This window comes from Panicum hallii, chromosome 2 (assembly GCF_002211085.1).
Source record: "Panicum hallii strain FIL2 chromosome 2, PHallii_v3.1, whole genome shotgun sequence".
NCBI classification, from domain to species: domain Eukaryota; kingdom Viridiplantae; phylum Streptophyta; class Magnoliopsida; order Poales; family Poaceae; genus Panicum; species Panicum hallii.
Window position 1 is genome coordinate 48,268,240 of NC_038043.1, and position 18,162 is coordinate 48,286,401.

The window sequence follows — 18,162 nt, forward strand, 5'->3', positions numbered from 1 at the left end:
GGTCGGTCCCCTATCCCCGCCCCCGTCTCACTCACGTCTAGCGGCGGCCGGATCCATTGCCACTCCCGAAGCACCCGGGGCTGAACCGCACGCCGTACGCCACGACGTCGCAGCCGCTGGAGCAGCCGCAGGCCAGCACGCACGACCCAAACAGAAACCGGCGCGGACCGAGCACGAAACTCTCGCCGAGCTCATAAAAGCCCAACCCAAACTCCCCTCTGCCCCGTCCGCCTCTCTCTCGCCTCGACGCCCCCCCTCCCTGCCCCTCCTCTCCCCTCCCTCCGTGGGCGGAAGTCCCCTTCCCCGCCCCCAAATCGCCCCGCCCCTTCCCGAAGCACCGCACCGGCAGCGCGGGAGGAGAGGGAGGCGGCGGGTCGGGCGAGATGAGCGACTCCTTCTGCCCGGACTGCAAGAAGCAGACGGAGGTGGCGTTCGACCACTCGGCGGGGGACACCGTGTGCACCGAGTGCGGCCTCGTCCTCGAGGCGCACTCCGTCGACGAGACCTCCGAGTGGCGCACCTTCGCCAACGAGTCCAACGACAACGACCCCGTCCGTGTCGGCGGGCCCACCAACCCGCTCCTCACCGACGGCGGCCTCTCCACCGTCATCGCCAAGCCCAACGGCGCGCAGGGCGAGTTCCTCTCCTCGTCGCTCGGAAGGTGGCAGAACCGCGGCTCCAACCCCGACCGATCCCTCATCCTCGCCTTCCGCACCATCGCCAACATGGCCGACAGGTTTCTCCTCGCCCCCCCCCCCCCCCCCCCCCCCCCCAAAATCCTCCCCTTTCTTACGCCCCCAGCTCGACTCGATTCGATCAAATTATGCGGTGGCGCCGGTGGGTTGCGCCGATTTCTAGGATATACCGTGGGATTGATCGTGCGCGCGTGTGACGCTGCCTGATTTGGGTTTTAGGCGATGGATTTAGATGTCAAGAGGAGTGTGATGTCGGTTTTCAGGGTTGGTTATGCCTGCTGGGTCTAGATTTGGAACGTCTGATTGATCTATAGACGTCTAGTGCGTTGCTATATTGTGCCTGGGTCAGGTGCTGGATGATTTTCCCTTGGATCTACGGAAATTTCATACTTCCTTAACCTGGGAATCGATCTAATACCATTAGTTTCAACAGGGAATGCCAAAAGTTTGGTTTTTATCTGGCACACGATAGGTTCTAGTAAAATAGATGGCCTGCTCGCACCTCTGCATCATCATATTATGCACGGTAAAGCATCGACAAGTTGATCATGATAGCATGTAGTACCTATACCTGAGGCATGTGATGTGGCCTAGTGAAGGATCATTCTAGAGTGGGGCATTTATACAGAAAAAAAACTCGCAACATGTTTCTGATTCGGGTGAATAAATGTACAGTGCTCAAAGTTATGTGCATCAGTAATTTTATTTACTACTGAAGTTGTGTGGACCTTTACCTTTGTAACATCTGGATTTCTACAATATGCTGACATGAATGATCTGTCTTCTGCAGGTTGGGTCTTGTGGCTACTATTAAGGTAAGGAATCTGATGTTTATTGTCATTATAGTATTAATCTAGCTGCCTACATTTTTTAGATAGCAACTCAGTTATACCTGCAAGTGCTAGCTGTGATTTACTATTTATAGATGTGCTGATGAAATGGCGTGTCCAATTAATAATTGGCCTATTGTAAAATATTGAAACCTATTCTGACCTCTGTTTTGTATGCTCCCTTGGTATGAATATTTGTGATTCATCAGATTACATGTAGGTATTTTTACAAAATTTGAGCTAGCGTATATGCTAAGAGTAGGGATGGATAGGGATCCATGTTCTGTATCCTATCTTCTTGAAGATATAGATACATGTGACATTTTGGTGAATACCCATTGTGATTGAACTCATTGCTGCTTCCAGTGTTCGATACAATAGCATAATTCAGATAAATTTCTGCTATGTAGCGATTATTTGTTTTTTTTCTATTTTTTTTAAGGACCGAGCCAATGAAATCTACAAGAAGGTTGAAGATCTCAAGTCTATCAGGGGAAGAAATCAAGATGCCATATTAGCTGCTTGTCTGTATATTGCTTGTAGACAAGAAGATAGGCCTAGAACTGTGAAAGGTACATAGTGTTCTGAGAAATTCTAGATTTGGATTCATAACCATGCATGCATTCAATGCCATTTTCTTGTTTTGTGTTGTATTATTGCAGAAATATGTTCAGTTGCTAATGGAGCCACGAAGAAAGAAATTGGCCGAGCAAAAGAATTTATAGTGAAACAGCTGGAAGTTGAGATGGGGCAATCTATGGAGATGGGAACCATTCATGCTGGAGATTTTCTGGTATGTTGAGCCCAAGTATATATTAGCTTTGCATTGTTGTCGGAGTTGGTAATTTTCTTAATTCTTAAGCTGGCAGCTTATAAAACTGACAAATTGTAGAGGCGTTTCTGTTCAACTCTTGGGATGAACAATCAAGCTGTTAAAGCAGCCCAGGAGGCAGTTCAGCGCTCAGAGGAGCTTGATATAAGGTTTGTCATTTCTGGCTCTACACATGCTAGCCCTAGCCCTAGGGGTGCAAATTGGTGACCGTTAGGGGCACCTCCAACTCTCTTTAGTTCAGATATTTGTGCTACTTTTCTAAAATGAGATCCTATTTTGAAGAAGTAGTACAAATATTTAAACTAAAGAGGGTTAGAGGTGCCCCTAAGGGCCACCAATTTGCACCCCCTACCTAGCCCATTGCGGTTAGGGCCTTCTGTGGCATGAAATTTTCTTGTTTATCTTCAAGATTGTTGCTTCAGTCTGGTTGTGGCTTTCAAATCACTGATGCTTAGATTCAAGCTTAGATGAATTTTAGGCAAATGACCCTATGATCAATTTTAGGCAAATGACCCTATGATCAGAGTAAGTGCTCATATAATTGCATTCATATTTAGTTTATGCTCCAGGCTGCAACACATAAGTCTATCACAAGCCAAGATGGAACTTAATGTTTCATTAATTTGTTTGTATCGTGTATGATATACATGCTATGATTTCTAGACATGATAATTCCTACTCGGTCAGGTTTGTAGCGCACATTTCTTGATGGAAAAAGATATGTTGACACTTCTTTTCAACCTTTTGTGCAGGAGGAGCCCTATCTCAATCGCAGCAGCAGTAATTTATATGATAACCCAACTCTCAGAGGACAAAAAGCCACTTAAAGGTTTGGATTGGTGCCCCGTGCTCTCTTCTCCCTCTCACTGATATATGGGTGATAACACTGACTTTGTTGCAGATATTTCCTTGGCTACTGGTGTGGCAGAAGGCACCATCAGAAATTCATACAAGGATCTGTATCCCTATGCTTCAAGGCTTATCCCTAACACCTACGCCAAGGAGGAAGACCTAAAGAATCTCTGCACACCTTAGGAAACTTTTTTCGTTTTCATTGTTACATAAGTCGGAATTAGATTTGTCAAAGAAGAGTGAGTGATGTTGTCCCTGGTGACTGTACTGGTCCCCGGTTAACTTTATGTGGGCATGAGAACAAAAGTTGTCCTCATCAGATCGAATTTCTTTCCAGTTATAGCAAGTTTCGTACATTACCTACCTCCTCAGGAATTGTTGGACGGCCAAGTTGTCATTTCCGTATGCGCCCGGGGGTGCAAATGTAGATACAAACCAAATTCTAGTTTTGTTTAGTGAACTCTCATCTGCATCTTTCTGAAGAAACCGCATGATATACCCATCTCCAATCAGATTTTGCACAAACTCCGTCAGAGTGAACCTTGGAAGAAAGCTACGATACGTGTAGCGTTTGTCGCTTGTAAGCAGCGGCCACTGGCCAGTGGGGAAGGTTCAACAGGCGGCTACCATGTCGTGTGGGTCATGGCTTGCTCGGCGGGCCCCCGGAACCCATCCGACAGAGGTTTGTTTGACGCACTAGTGGGGGACGCACTCGCGGCTTGTGCTAGCCGCTGGCCGACGCCCGACGGCCCTTGGGTAGTTGTTGGGTTGGGTGGCTTGGCAGCCTCATGGTCACAGGAGTCGCATTCCGGGTCGCTGGGGGTTGCCGAAACGAAGCCGTCCATGGCGTGGGCGTCCGCCCGTTTAACATGGCCAGCCGGTTGCCTGGCTTGTCCATCTACTAGCGGAGCCGCGCAACATGCTCTACTTCCGACTTGTGGCGTAGCCTGGAGGATAACTGTGGAAGAAACCAGGCGATTCGCAAGCAGGCAGACGGCAACTTCCGTTCGGGGTTACAGGTTACTCGTCCAGGCAAATCGCTGTTAGGAAAGAGAACAGCATTGGCAGCTGACCATAGACTTTGCCTCTTTGCATCACTTGGACTGCCCAGCAGCTCTTCTTTCATCAAGTTGCTATCGTGCACGATCACGTGAAGGTTCTGTAAAGCTTTGCATCATACAAGCGGCTTCCAATCACGGCGCTTATCATCTCGCCTTGACTGGCAAATCTATTTTCTCAAAAGGAACACAGCACAATATCCCCAGCAATTCCAGTGAGTATATATTATTTCACGTGTTTTACTGACCACTCACGTACAACTGAACTCACGTCACGTACACAAGGTCTACGACAAGTCGACAACAAAAAAGATGGTGGGATCTTGCATTATTATTTTTTTGTTTTCGTGCTACAAATCAGCAAAACCACACGGAGGAGGTGACTGCACACCATCACATGGAGCACCTCCCATAAGGCCGGTACGGCAGCCGAGCTGCCTCTCTTGCGATCACTTATTTCTAACCGAGTGCATCAGGCTGCAACTTTCTTGGAAGTCACTGAGTTGATAATGGTGGCGAAGTCAGGGCCCTGCAAACACCAAAAAATAGTTAAACACTTCGCTGATCAGAGGTTATGTAGCAGTAAAGGTTTTACAACTAATACGCTGCATGTGGAGCGGAGAGATGAATATACAATCCTATTTGACACCACTGAGAGTGAACACAAAAAATTTGCAGGCAGATGACTTTTAAACTACAACTGAAGGGAGATCAATGTAGATAGTCTTGTTAAACGCAATTGATATTTGGAAATACAGAATAAAATATTAATGATGAATTTAGGAGCTGCAAGCATTAGCCACTGCCAATAGAGGCTACAGAACAAAAGAGGATATGTTTCAAGATCCGATGTTAATTTCTCATACCTTCAAAGAGGCACCACCAACAAGAAAACCATCAATGTCTTCTTTCTTTGCAAGCTCCGCACAATTGCCAGCATTTACAGAACCTGCAACAGAAGCAGAGGAAGACGATCATATCAGAGTCAGTAAGTCATGTTAGAACTGAAATGAAACACAATAGTATCTGTAGAGAAACTGCAGCTTTAAGAGTTAATCTTTCACACCAAATTCATGAAGTTAATCTTTCACACTAAATTAGTAAATCATGAAGTTAACCTTTCACACTAAATTAGTAAATCATGAATCCTAAGTTCAATATTCCAACCATTAGTTTAGAAGAAAAGAAATAAGAGCACATTGATTCATATATGGTGATATGATATGAAAAACTAACCTCCATAAATTATTCGAATGCTAGAGGCAACATCAGGTGATACATTGGTCTTCAACCAATCGCGTATGGCAGCATGAACTTCCTGGGCTTGTTCAGGTGTAGCAACTTTTCCAGTTCCAATTGCCCAAACAGGCTCGTATGCAATTACAACATCGGCCCAGTTTGAAATACTATCTGAAAGCAGATACATATTGCATATATATCAACACCTCAAACTAAATCAATGGTCTACTGTTCCTTCTCAAGAAGCCCTAATTTTTTTTTTTTGTAAAAACCAAGAAATTTCACCTGCATAAGCCTTCATCTGCTTAAAACATACATCAAAAGTTTTCCCTGCTTCCCTCTCTTCCAACAGCTCTCCTATGCAGGCAATAACCTTAACATTTTGGCTCAATGCATATGCAGCCTTCTTCCCAATAAACTGCATCCAAATAGCTTGTTATACTATGCTCTGAATCTACATTTCTGCAAGTACTGATCAATTAGCATATGATGAATGTAATAGTTACCTCATCAGTTTCACCAATAATATTTCTACGCTCAGAGTGCCCAAGAATAACCCACTGACAGCCAATGTCCACCAATTGTTCTGCACTGTAGTTTTTTTAGGGAAAGGTAAAATTCTATCAGCGAAGCAGAGATAAAAAAAATCCTAGCCATTCATTAACCATCATACAAGGTCCATCCAATGACACAAATACAACAAAATGCTGTTTTTATTACAATTACTGTACACGTAGCTGCAATCTCCATGTATAGGAAAGAAAAGGGACAAGTTTCAGGTATCGCTGAACCAGTACCCAACCTGATCTCTCCAGTGTAGGCTCCTCCTTTTCCAATCCATACATTCTGAGCAGAAACCTCAATACGACCAGTTAGGGAATTCTTGACCTGGTCAATATAAATGAATGGAGGTGCCACCACAACATCTGCAGTATTTCAAAAACTCCACACATTAGTATCCTTGCTGCATTAATAAAAAACAAGCAGTAAATTAGGCACAGTATATTCTAAATAATCATCTCTATTACACGTGTCTTCCACCAGGAGATACTAGGTCCTGGTGATAATTTGAAGCCCATAAGTAAAAGTTCATCTAAACTATCATACAATTAAATTGCTCCTACAGAACATGCAGAACCTGAGATAGATGTTTTGTTTCAACAGAAGAGCCTACAGACATGGCAGAAGTGTTTCCATGCCATAAGGCACTCATACAGGATCCAGGTAGCTGCATCTTAAGTTTCTTGCAGAAAAAGAGGATTCTGAAAGTCACTAGCAAACCTTATCAGGAATATTAAGGAAATAACTTCCCTACTACATTTTTCCCTAGTTTTCTAGAGAAGATGTAAACATGTTGGAATTAGCGACGGATTTACACTTCTGTTGTTAGCTGTTGTTAGCACTGTACATCACGGAAGCAAATAAGTGAAACTAACAAAATAAACATTGCAAATATTCAGTAAGGTATCCATACTATGATTAATGGAAACCTATCTGCAATTGGACAACATTAGAATACCAATCGAATGTGAACATCATATAAAGAGGAAGACTGAGATATGTGAAGACGAGACAAATGACCTTACCTACATCAGTTTCGAGTGTAGCAGCATTCAATTCAGAGACAAGCTTGCTAATGGAGTCCTTTGTTCCATTCTGAAGTGAGGGAAAAAGAAGGGAGTAAAAAAAAGACATCAACACCAGAAATTATAAGATATTTTACTAAAAACAGTTAGGGATACAGCTTAGTATTGCTAAGATAAGCTCCCAAAGTGAAGAAGCTTCATATACAAAACAAGATGCTTCTTCAAGACAACTGAGTCAGGTTAGCTAATCTAAAGACGGCCCCCAAAAAGTAGGAACCTACAAATTTCAAGCTTGATTGCAATGGAACTTGTAGACCCTATCACTAATAAGCAATCACAACTCAATAGTTGATGCAACGTCCGCCATTTTTCTACTCTCCCTCGCACCCCCCCCCCCCCCAGGCCTCTCCAGGCTTAGCAAACAAGATAAGAAAGCGCCAAGGCTTCTCTTTCTCAGCAAACAAGAAGTGATAACATTCCCTGGGTTCTCAACTATTTTTTCTTTTTCTCCCGAAACCGAAAGATGCGACATGCTAGAAACATTTCCTATACACCGAACAAAAAAAGGATTTGGTAGGCCCAGCTAAGGTGGTCAGCAGACAACAGATCCTATTTCTAGAAACGGCCATGTACATGACGATGCATGGATGACGACAAACTCCCATCCCGGTCCCGTTGGAATGCCCAATGCAGCAGCCATAAGATCACACAGTTACAAGAGCATCTCCATCGTCATCAGTTCGGACACCCCAAGGCGCGTGAAGCTGCAGAGGCAGGACAGGCACTTACGCACTTCCAGTTGCCCCCCACGAAGAACTGCAACGGAGAAGAAGCGAGCGAGAGCGTGAGCCACATGGGCAGATTAATTAAACACGACTAGTTAAAAACAAAGGCGGCGGCGCACCTTGCCGGATCCAGCCATGGCGACGGTGCGCTGCGCGCGGCGGCGGGAGCAGCCGAGGCGGACCCGCTGCGGGGCGGCAGGGGCCGCCGCCGTGCGGCGGAGGTCCGCGGGGCGGGAGAGGTGGGAGGAGCACGCGAGGGACCACGGCGCCGCAGCCATTCTCTGTCTCGCTGCTGCGGTTGGTGGGAGGAGGGGGAGGCGAGGCTCGAGTCTAGCAGCCGTCCTGGTGGGGGTTCCGGTTCGCGAGGTCGGATGATGCGCGCAGCCGCAGCCACCGGACAGAGGGGGAGGCGGAGGGGGCGCAGCGGCAGCGCAGGACAGGGAGAGCGTCCGGGGGCGGGCGGGGTAGGCGAGGGACAGCGACCCGTGCAAGGGTCTGCGGCCACGGCTTTTTGTATGGCCGCCCCCGCGCCTTATCGGCCCACGGGATAGGGCACCCAAGGCCACGACGTTTCGAGCCGAGCGGAGACACCAGGGCGCCGCTGGGCCGGCCCAGCTGGAGGGCGACAGGCCAGCGCGCCGGTTCTGCTGGATCCAGTGCGTCGATGTACACGTGCTAGGTGGACAGGCATTCCCGGAGATACGGACGCCGTGAAATGTGTCTGTATCTGTTTTTTTGGCGCTTGCTTTCAGATTTTTCCGAGTGAGCGTCGTCCTCGTCGCCCAGGAGTCCAAGAATGCAGATGTGCGATGCCAAGGGCCTGTTTGTTTGGGCTTATAGATTATACTATCCAGCTTATTTGGTAGCTTATATAATCTAGCTTATTTTTTCTGGATTAAATAAGCTGAGTCTTGCTGTTTGTTTGCGTAGCTTATTTGGGCCCAGCTTATTTTCCTAGACGTGTAAAGACAACAATGCCCTTAGGTACTAGACTTATTCATTTGCTTACTATTTTCACAATATTAGCAGTTTTAAATCACCACCACGCGTGGGGAGGGGAGGAGGGAGCGAGCCAGAGAGAGGGGCGCGTGGGGAGCTAGCCAGGGAGAGGGGCGCGTGGGGAGGGGAGGAGGGAGTGGGCTGGTGGGATCCAATGGCAATTGCGGGTAATTTGCTCCTCTTTACCATGGGTAGTGGGTCTTTTGGTAGAAATAAGTTGAAATAAGCTCCACTTGACTAGCTTATGAGATTATGGTGTTTTTGACTCTAGATTATATAATTTGAGCAAATAAGCTGCCTGTTTGTTTCCTTTACAGATTATTTAAGTTGGTTTGTATAATCTACAGCTTATTTAAGCTCAAACAAACAGGCCATAAGTTTATTGCAGCCCTGACCAGAAACGAGGCCAACTTTTGGGCGTGAGCAGTGAGCTAGCCATGGACTTGCTTCGAGTTCTACTACTAGAGCTTTCACTTGGAGCTAGCTAGCAGCTACGTAGCAGTTCTAATGTTGCTCGGCCTAATCTACCTATACGGTGTGCTGATGCGTGCCTCATTATCACATTCTTAGACTGACGAGAGACCAATGGTAACAGCTTCGAACAGTTCCGGCAGGATTAAAATTGGCCGCAGTTACTTAAAAGGACCTCTCTCCACAAGCACATAGTATTACGGTTAACGAATGGGATTGCATAGCCAGGCAAACAGGCGCTTGGAAAACTGTTGGCAGTTTGGCATATGTAGTATATTGCTGCAAAAAATTTCCAGCTACAGCCTCTAGAGATTATGATTACTGCAAACAATCAAGTACTACATTGCAAGGAACATCGTCAGCATAGGAGTTTGGCATGGCATTGCATAACATCCTGAATCTTGTGGGAGATACGTCTTCAAAGTCCCCCCACCCCCCAAATGAAGTCTCCCCTAATTGACTTAAGTTCTGGTTCAGGCCTCAGGGGTCAAGATGGAGACGCAGCAAGAGAAATGAAACTTAGTATGCAAGCCCATTTAGCTCGTCGTCTCTGCTTGTTTGTTATCTTTCTGGCTTCTCTTCCGCTTACGAACCCTCTTTCTCTTTGCCTCACCATCAACCGTAGCCCCCTGCAGAACAGATGTCATCAGTGCTTGTGAGTCGTGATTAAGAAGTTAAGGCATCATCTATTATGTAGTCACGGTATCCTGAAACAACTGAAACCAAGATAATTTATACGTGTTTAGTTGCTGCCCCTGAACCAAACTTGATTTTACAATATGATACAAATGTTTATGATGGACATGCTTCCGGTGTAGAACCAAACTACTGAGGCAAGGGGGTAAACATAATGCTACACAACAAAAACAGACCTGATTTTGAATAGCTGAGGGCTGGGGCTTTGGTTTCTTTTTCTTGCAGGAGAGTGGGTTTGGACCCTGGAAAAGGATACTTGTTAACATTTGGTACAAGAAATAGATCAAGAGTAGCGAACTCAGCCACTGCTGATGCCTACTTAGATAATAAACACTGGATATAGTCAACCATCCAACAAAAGATACCAAAAAGGCAATGACTGTAAATAAAACCTTTGCTCTGTTTCTTTTAAACTTGCTTTTATCTGCAACACCAAGTGCATTTTTTACAAGAGAACTGATAGGCCTCTCGTGTTGTTCTCCGTCACTTCCATTTTCACTAGCTGTTGTCTTTCCTTCTGAAGCAGCCTTCATTAACTTCTTATACTCAGATATATCCATATTGAGACGCTTCTCCTCGTCCAATTGAGCAAACTTGCGTTGCTGAACAGAGGGTTGCTCTATAAATAAGGAGTTCTTCAGTCCGTATATTACAGGAACCCCAGGAATCTACATGGAAGCAAACAAAGTACATGAGCAAATTGATGCAACTCAGACAAGATCGTAGGTAGGGTTCACTTGATTTCATTTTCTAAAAGAAAAAAAGAAGTAGAGATACACAAAGCAGATGAGGATTGTAAATACCTCTCTTAGCTTTTCCCGGAGATCAGCGTCTTGGGTGGCAACAAAGAAATGCTCAGGATTTTTATCACCTATCAGTGATAGGACACAATTCACTGCACTGACAACCTTGTCATGCTCACACCTGGTAACACACGAGAAATCCAGAGAAACAGAAAGTCATTGCATCATAATTAGGCTCATATGATAAAATGAATGCTCATCTGATCCCATATGCAATACTCAAGTTGGGAACGAAAGATCATATCCAGGAATGGCACAAAACTAAAGGCACCAGCTACTCAATTGTAGTTGTTATGCCACTAAATTACGTGACACCTAAAACTATTGAAAAGGTCCTGAGCCAAACAAAGGCTACCAAATGCATTCTGAAGTGATCTAAATTTCAATTGCAGGTTAGGTTCCAGACAACAAAAACTGATACTGAGACAAATTGGCTACTCAGGCTCCACATAGCATGCAGGAAGAATGTAATTTGGTTTTCTGAAGTATGAAGTTGATATTATGTTCATGCAAGGACATTTGTGAACTGAACGATGCTCTAGTTTTTTTTTCTTTTTGTCTTTGACAAAATCAAATAACCAGAGTCTCAGAGCGATGTAGTTACAATGAAGCGGTGAACTACAAGCCAGGCAGCAACGTGCAACGGGATTAACTCAAGCCGGAGCACCAATTGGAAGTTACTGATAAGAAAAGAAAGAAAGAATAGTACTATCTGCGAAGGTGGCAATACTGTGGAAAGAATAGGAACCCACTTGGTTGTGGCGAGAAGCTGAGCGGAGTCGAAGGATTCAGCATGTGACTTGCCGAGTCGCCTGAGCTCTGCGACGATGCACTTGGAGGTGAAGAGGGCTGGCGTCCTGGAGGCCGAGAGGAGGTCGCGGAGTGCCTCATCGGCCGGGAGGAGGCGCTGGGTGATGAGGTGGTGGACGAAGGTGCCGTCGATGAGGACCTTGTAGGGCTCGCGGAAGCCGAAGCAGGTGGAATAGAACTTGACCGCTTTGCGGTTCTTCGAACGCTTCTTAACCCGCATCCTGGCCGCTCAGTTGGGAGCAGGTGGCGGCAGCCGGCAGCGGAGAAGAAGGGAGGGGAACGGCGGGCGGCGTCAGGAACAGGTCGGTGGAGGCGGTGGTGAACGACGGGGCAGGAGAGCGGCGAGTTAGGGCAGGCTTTGCTTCAATCTCGCGCCTCCTCTGCGTACTGGGCTAAAGTGGGCCTCATGGGAATAAGTGGCATTAGATCCCACATCGAGTTTCATTTTCGGCTCGAATTGCAGCCACGTTTTTGTGATGGGCTGACATATATGATGGGCTTGACTAAAAAGGTCAGCCAGAAATGAAGCGGGGGGTATGTTTTTAGGTTTCGTCTGTTTTAGCCAGAAATGACATATTTGGTTTTCTGAAGTATGATGGTGCTTAGCATATAATCAGCAGAGGGGATCAGTTTATTTTAGCAATAACATTCGGTATGTTGACGGATCAGTTTATTTTAACAACTCACTCCGTTCTAAATTGTAGATCATTTTAACAAATCCATGTATATAATTTTAACTATACACCTAGATACACGCTACGTATAGATACATCGCAAAACTATATATCTACTAAAAATAACCTACAACATGAAACTGATAGAGTCTTAGCTTATTCTAAACATTATGGGCGTGCTCATTACACTACAGCAGCCGGCCGCCAGCTGCAGCAGCTACCGCGAGCACATCCTATATGTTTAGAAAATGGAAGGAGTAAGAAGTTACTACTGGTGAAGTGTTGTATTGTATGGTAAGCTGGTGGTGTCCTGAGCAGTCGAAGAATCGTATGTGCGCTTTCAATAAAAACGGGTGAACTTGTGTTGACTGTCAAAGGAAAGGAAAATATAAAAAGGACATTTGTGAACCCAAGAGCCAAGGACATTCCAGTTTTTGCGTGGCTTTGCTACCCCTAAGATTCCGGGCTGATAAGACCACAATCGATTACCATTTACCGGACAGGCAGCAACGGATTGAAGTCATGGACCCGTGATGCAACACTAATCAAATTTTGAACTGTTTGCGTTACAAATCACAGAAGCATGAAAAGTACACGTTGCCGAACTCGGCACGAATCCCCAAGCTGAAGTTGGCACGAGCAGCAGGAATGTCCGAGATTCTTTCCCCAACGAGAAACTCCGAAAGCAATAGTCAGCTACATCGACGGCGCACGTGGGTCCAAGCACACATGCCCCACAGGTCGGTGAGCTTTCAGGCCGAGCAGGTGAACCCCCACCCGTTCGATGTTGTACGGCGCGGCACCTCTCGCCGTTTCCTCACCGCCAGCAACACGCTCCGCACCGAAAGAAATACCCACGTCTAACTGCGAGGTGGCCCCCGGACAAAACGGGCCCCGACGTGCCACAGACTAACACGCGAACAACTCGGGGTCCGTTCCGATGCCCTGTGTCAATAGCTGAACCAGAGCCCCGGTTTAACCCGGAAGCACGCGGCTAACCTGTCATCGGTTTACGCAAACGCGACATCGTTATTTGATTATTTCCCCGTCGCCTCCCCGGCTGGGCTTAAACTCGAGTCGCTAATCCTTTTCCTCGTCGCGCCCCGTCTTCTAACCTCGCTCGCCGCCATGGAAGATTCGAAGGGGAGCGGCGGCGGGGGCGGGGGCGGCGGCGATAAGCCCAGCGCCGAGCCCAACCCTGGTTCGAATCCGCCCCCACCTGCCGCGGCGGCCGCCGGGGTCGGGGACGATGGTGCCACCGCGGCCGCGGCCGCGGCAGCGGCCGACGCGTCGAGGCGGCCTTTCACGGCCCTCAGCCAGGAGGAGGCCGACCTCGCCCTCGCCCGCGTCCTGCAGGAGCAGGTAAGCGGCGACGAGATCTCGCGGCCTCGGGGCGATTCCTAGGGTTCCTTGACCCCCGATTAACCCGTCCTTCGGATCGGTGCAGGAGCGGGCGTACATGTTGCTACGGATGAACGGTGGCGGCGGCGAGGGCAGCGACTACGGGAGCTCCGAGGCCGGGAGCTACGAGTACGACGAGGAGGGCGAGGACGACTACGAGGAGGAGCTGGAGCACCACCTCCGCGTCCACCACCACGAGCACCCCGCGGGCGATGCTGATGGCGAGGGCGATGTCGAGGGCGCCGAGGGTTCCGAGGGTGCCGAGGGGAGCGACTACGAGGAGGAGTTCGAGGAGGATGAGGAAGGGGAGCCGGAGGTAGATCCCGCGGACTTTGAGGATGATGAGGCTTACGCGCGAGCGCTGCAGGATGCTGAGGAGCGTGAGGTCGCTGCGCGGCTTATGGCTCTCGCTGGTCTCAGCGATTGTAAGTACAAACGGTTCTTTTTTCCCCGCAGCTCAGTTCACATTTTAGTTGGTTGCTGGTTTGTAATTTTGGCTTTCCCTTGCAGGGCGAGCAGTGGATGTGGAGCATGAGGAGGATCATGTAAATGATCCACAGGTTGTGATTCATTTCTTAATAGTTGATAAACTTTACCTTTGTTGGAAGGGAGAGTCACTTGAAGTTGCAATTAATGGTCTTGAGAAACAAAATGTTATTACTGTCTCCTCTATTTGCTGATTTCTGTGCATATAAACTAGTGATAGTGATTGCTTCTTCGTTGATTAATGCAAAGATGGCTAAAGTTATTCCGTAAAAGTGGACATGATTGGCGCCATACTTTATTGGCGCGGTTATAATAATTCTGACTTTGTTTTTTATTGATACCATGATACTTCGCTTTGTTAAATTGTTGTCATTCTTTCCTACCTGAAACACATCTACTCTTTCTCTTTGAAAATTGATGCACTTTGATTGCATATATTCTAGGGGTCTGCCTTTTCTTTTTCACTGGAGGGAATATTCAATTACTCACTCATACTCTAGTTATGTATTTCTAACTGAAAATTAAATGTTGTTGCTATGTGAATGGTGGCTTAAATGTTGATGGTAAATAAAGCCACGCTAGACTGAGACCTTTCTGGAAGTGGTCATGGAGACATGCAAGTCTTTTATCTCAGCCATTGGAAGTGCTATCTGCATGTTCTAGCAAAAGTTAGCAAGGATTCATTGCTATTCAGTTAGATTGCAACTTTTTCTTTTTGTCATCTTTAAATGATAAGGATAAATTTCTTACAGCTGGCTTTGGAGTTCAGGACCTAAACAAGAAACCTTATCTAGTTTGGATGTTAAAGAGTTAATATTGGTTTCTCCTTACCTAGACTGAATTATCTGTCCTTCTAGCAATACGATCAGGAAGCAACGTAGTATATATAATTTTATGATAACTGGTCAGGCTTTACTATTGTCCTCACATCTCGGGTCCTCTAGGAATTGGGGCATATTTCCCAACTAGTCTTACAATTCCCATACAGGAGATTTATGTCTTTGTTCACATATCGATCTTATTTTCTTTCATACATTTTATAATTGATTAACTATGATGAATGATTGACAATTTACACTTCTATATGCTTTTATAAACCCAGGAGGCATGGCAGGAGGTTGATCCAGATGAATACTCTTATGAGGCATGTTGCATTTCTTGTTGTCTTACCCTTAATTCCCCAAGCCCTTCATTTGAAGCTTTAAACATCAATATGGCATGTAATGGTTCTCATATTGATTTCAGGAGCTAATCGCATTGGGCGAAGTAGTTGGTACAGAAAGCAGAGGTCTCTCTGCTGATACACTTGCCTCTTTACCTTCAGTGAAGTACAAGACACAGAATGTTCAGGATGGCAACGCAGAGCAGTATGTTCAAATAATTGAAAGTTTTATAGCTTTGTAATAACCTTTGTTCTGTATGTGAAGTCCTGATGCATAATTATTGTTGATAGATGTGTAATTTGCCGTGTGGAATTTGAGGAGGGTGAATCTTTGATTGCACTTCCCTGCAAGCACTCATACCACCCTGAATGCATAAACCAATGGCTGCAAATAAATAAGGTATGATGGACCTTCTTAAGCTCCACATATTTGAATGGCTAGAAAGTTTACTTGTACTCACATCCTTGAATGTCACGCACATGCACCTGAAGGAGGAATGTTTACATCACAATTAGGTTGCACAGTATTACTATGTTTGATAATTAGTTCTAGTCATTCTTTCTTTTTACCAAAAGCTTCAAGATAATTCTCTTGGCCATTAGGCAGGCTCATGGTTTATGTACCGATGTTGTTTTTTTTCTTCTAATTGTGTAGCTGTTTTTAGATGTACCCTTGCACCATTGTTTGCCGTTGGAAATTTTAAAAAAATGGTCGCAGATAAAATATAGAATGTCAATGGTATTGAGGAACACAGTAACAGGGCAGCCATTTATAAGTTTGGAAGAACAATATTCAGTTATTTGCTTGATAGAGCACCGCTGTAACATTTGAAAGGTTCAGCAAATTCGAAACCTTCGAAGCTGATAAGCTGAATGCATTAATGGACCGTTGGGGATATAACGTATAGGTTTTGCATGTTGTTTAGATAAAATACTTCTGTAGTTTTATATGGTCAACCACATTCATTAATCTTGGGTAGATTTGGAAGTTATAAATATCCGTACTCTTTTCAAATATTAGAATGGTCCAGGGACCTTTTGTTCCTTCAATCACTCCAGTCTGTCAACATTTACATCTTTCTATTAGTGTTTTTGTTTATTTATTCACGAGCTAATATTTGGTCAGTATTGAGTTGTCATACTCTATCGATCAAGAAAACTTAGTGCCTTCAACAGATTTATAAGTTTTATTTATCCATGGAAGCTGGCAGAACCGATGTAGTTGCTGCAACTGTAGTGAGGTCAAGTTAGTTTTCCTGTCAAATGGTCTGCTTGACAGATATCTCACTGTCTGGCACAGTGACTAGCTGTAGGCTACAGCTGTATACATATTGTTAGTTTGTTTCAGCATTCCTACAATCCTACTGGCAGATTATGCTATGTCGATCCTTATCTTGCAAAGTTGCAGTGTGGCTGTAGCTTTATACATGATTGTTATGTTGGGCCATGTCAGCATTCCTAACTGCAGATCCTGCCATGTTGTCCTTACCGTAAAAATAAACTCCCATTATGCATACTGTTTGGCTGTGGCAATTTTAACATGTTTTATAATAAATGTGATGTGGACACTTCTAACCATGACAGTATATCTTGGCCCAAATTTTGACAAAATATCTCTGATTATTGCAGGTATGCCCTATGTGCAGCGCAGAAGTTTCAACCTCAGGCAACAAGGAGGCAGAAGTTTCAGCCTCGAGCAACAAGGAGGCGTGACCCACTCGCATATGGCCATTTTGGGCACTTGATGGGAATAACTAGCGGCATCAGTGTAGCATCTGTATTGTTGAAGCAAAAGCAGAAAAAGCACATTAAAACATGAAAGGATATTGTGTTTCAAACAAAAAAAAACATGCAAGGAGATCAGGAAATATTTAATCCTCGTTTCACTCTTAAGTTTTCTCCTGGCTCGGCTCACTGAACTTTCTCTGCCTTGCCGCAATGCTTTATGTTCCCTTGGGACGCCTTATGGCTGTTGTATGATCCATAAAATGCACCGATTATATTAATATATTATTTAGTCATTCTTTTTACTGATCCCGTGATCATCGTGTATATTTGCTTGTTAAATGCTGATGACATTTTTTGCTTAGATCGCGAACAAGTTGACATTTTCAGTGGTCACGAACAAGTTGGCATTTTGAATGAATTTGTAATGTAGGGAACAGAACAGTGTTGAGTGCTTTTAGAAATCGGAGGGTCACTTTGGTGGATGGAAATACGCACTATAAAAAGGCTTTATATAGGCAGGTTGAACGGGTTTGTACAGGTGGTACTTTTACCTGCCCAAGTGGGAATGGATTTCTAAAGGTAGCGCCCCAATAGCCATCTTAAGTGCATCTAGAAACTTATTCCATAGGCAACTAAGATTAAGAGAGCCTCCTCTGCAAATCTTTTGAAATTTCGAATATTTTTGGCCCATTTACAAAATAATTATTTTCTGTCAAATTCAAAATACTTATTTCCTACCACATTACATAACATGATTGAATATTATAAAGATAACTTTCAAAGAACATGGATATATACATATGTTTTACATATTTTCATCACATTATTACATAAGTAATAACATCGGTTGCCTACATATGAATATTACATATTTCAGTTTCGATGAACATTACAAGATAATAATATTTTATTTTTTTCACATATATTCATCATTACACATGCTTCACCTAGGTAAGCCTAGATCAGTATTGATTTTCTGCCGTCGATTCGCTTTTGAGGTTATAGAAGTCGCCGTTCTTGTGAAACAATTTGAGGTCCTCAAACTGCCGCCCCCT

General features: G+C 45.1%; 4 protein-coding genes across 4 annotated transcripts; 2 read left to right on the plus strand and 2 right to left on the minus strand.

Annotated features, from left to right (window-relative positions):
- The first annotated feature begins 241 nt into the window (after positions 1-241).
- Positions 242-3,669, plus strand: LOC112883044 (transcription initiation factor IIB). Its single transcript, XM_025948262.1, has 7 exons — positions 242-736; positions 1,486-1,510; positions 1,968-2,097; positions 2,188-2,318; positions 2,418-2,506; positions 3,110-3,186; positions 3,259-3,669. The coding sequence occupies exons 1-7, from the start codon at positions 384-386 to the stop codon at positions 3,390-3,392; spliced, it is 939 nt and encodes a 312-aa protein (XP_025804047.1). The 5' UTR covers positions 242-383; the 3' UTR covers positions 3,393-3,669.
- A 796-nt stretch (positions 3,670-4,465) lies between these two features.
- On the minus strand, positions 4,466-8,291 carry LOC112881702 (triosephosphate isomerase, chloroplastic). Its single transcript, XM_025946521.1, has 9 exons — positions 7,997-8,291; positions 7,882-7,908; positions 7,093-7,162; positions 6,309-6,432; positions 6,013-6,097; positions 5,792-5,924; positions 5,504-5,677; positions 5,134-5,216; positions 4,466-4,796 (listed from the first exon to the last, which is right to left on the minus strand). Exons 1-9 carry the CDS (start codon positions 8,153-8,155, stop codon positions 4,740-4,742), a joined length of 912 nt encoding a protein of 303 aa, XP_025802306.1. The 5' UTR covers positions 8,156-8,291; the 3' UTR covers positions 4,466-4,739.
- A 1,253-nt stretch (positions 8,292-9,544) lies between these two features.
- LOC112879608 (rRNA-processing protein UTP23 homolog) lies at positions 9,545-12,026 on the minus strand. Its single transcript, XM_025943948.1, has 5 exons — positions 11,599-12,026; positions 10,847-10,967; positions 10,436-10,711; positions 10,220-10,285; positions 9,545-9,976 (listed from the first exon to the last, which is right to left on the minus strand). The coding sequence occupies exons 1-5, from the start codon at positions 11,874-11,876 to the stop codon at positions 9,884-9,886; spliced, it is 834 nt and encodes a 277-aa protein (XP_025799733.1). The 5' UTR covers positions 11,877-12,026; the 3' UTR covers positions 9,545-9,883.
- A 1,302-nt stretch (positions 12,027-13,328) lies between these two features.
- On the plus strand, positions 13,329-17,402 carry LOC112882154 (E3 ubiquitin ligase BIG BROTHER-related-like). The gene is made up of 7 exons (XM_025947141.1): positions 13,329-13,692; positions 13,778-14,156; positions 14,242-14,291; positions 15,320-15,361; positions 15,463-15,584; positions 15,671-15,779; positions 17,009-17,402. The coding sequence occupies exons 1-7, from the start codon at positions 13,459-13,461 to the stop codon at positions 17,090-17,092; spliced, it is 1,020 nt and encodes a 339-aa protein (XP_025802926.1). The 5' UTR covers positions 13,329-13,458; the 3' UTR covers positions 17,093-17,402.
- The last annotated feature ends 760 nt before the right edge of the window (positions 17,403-18,162 follow it).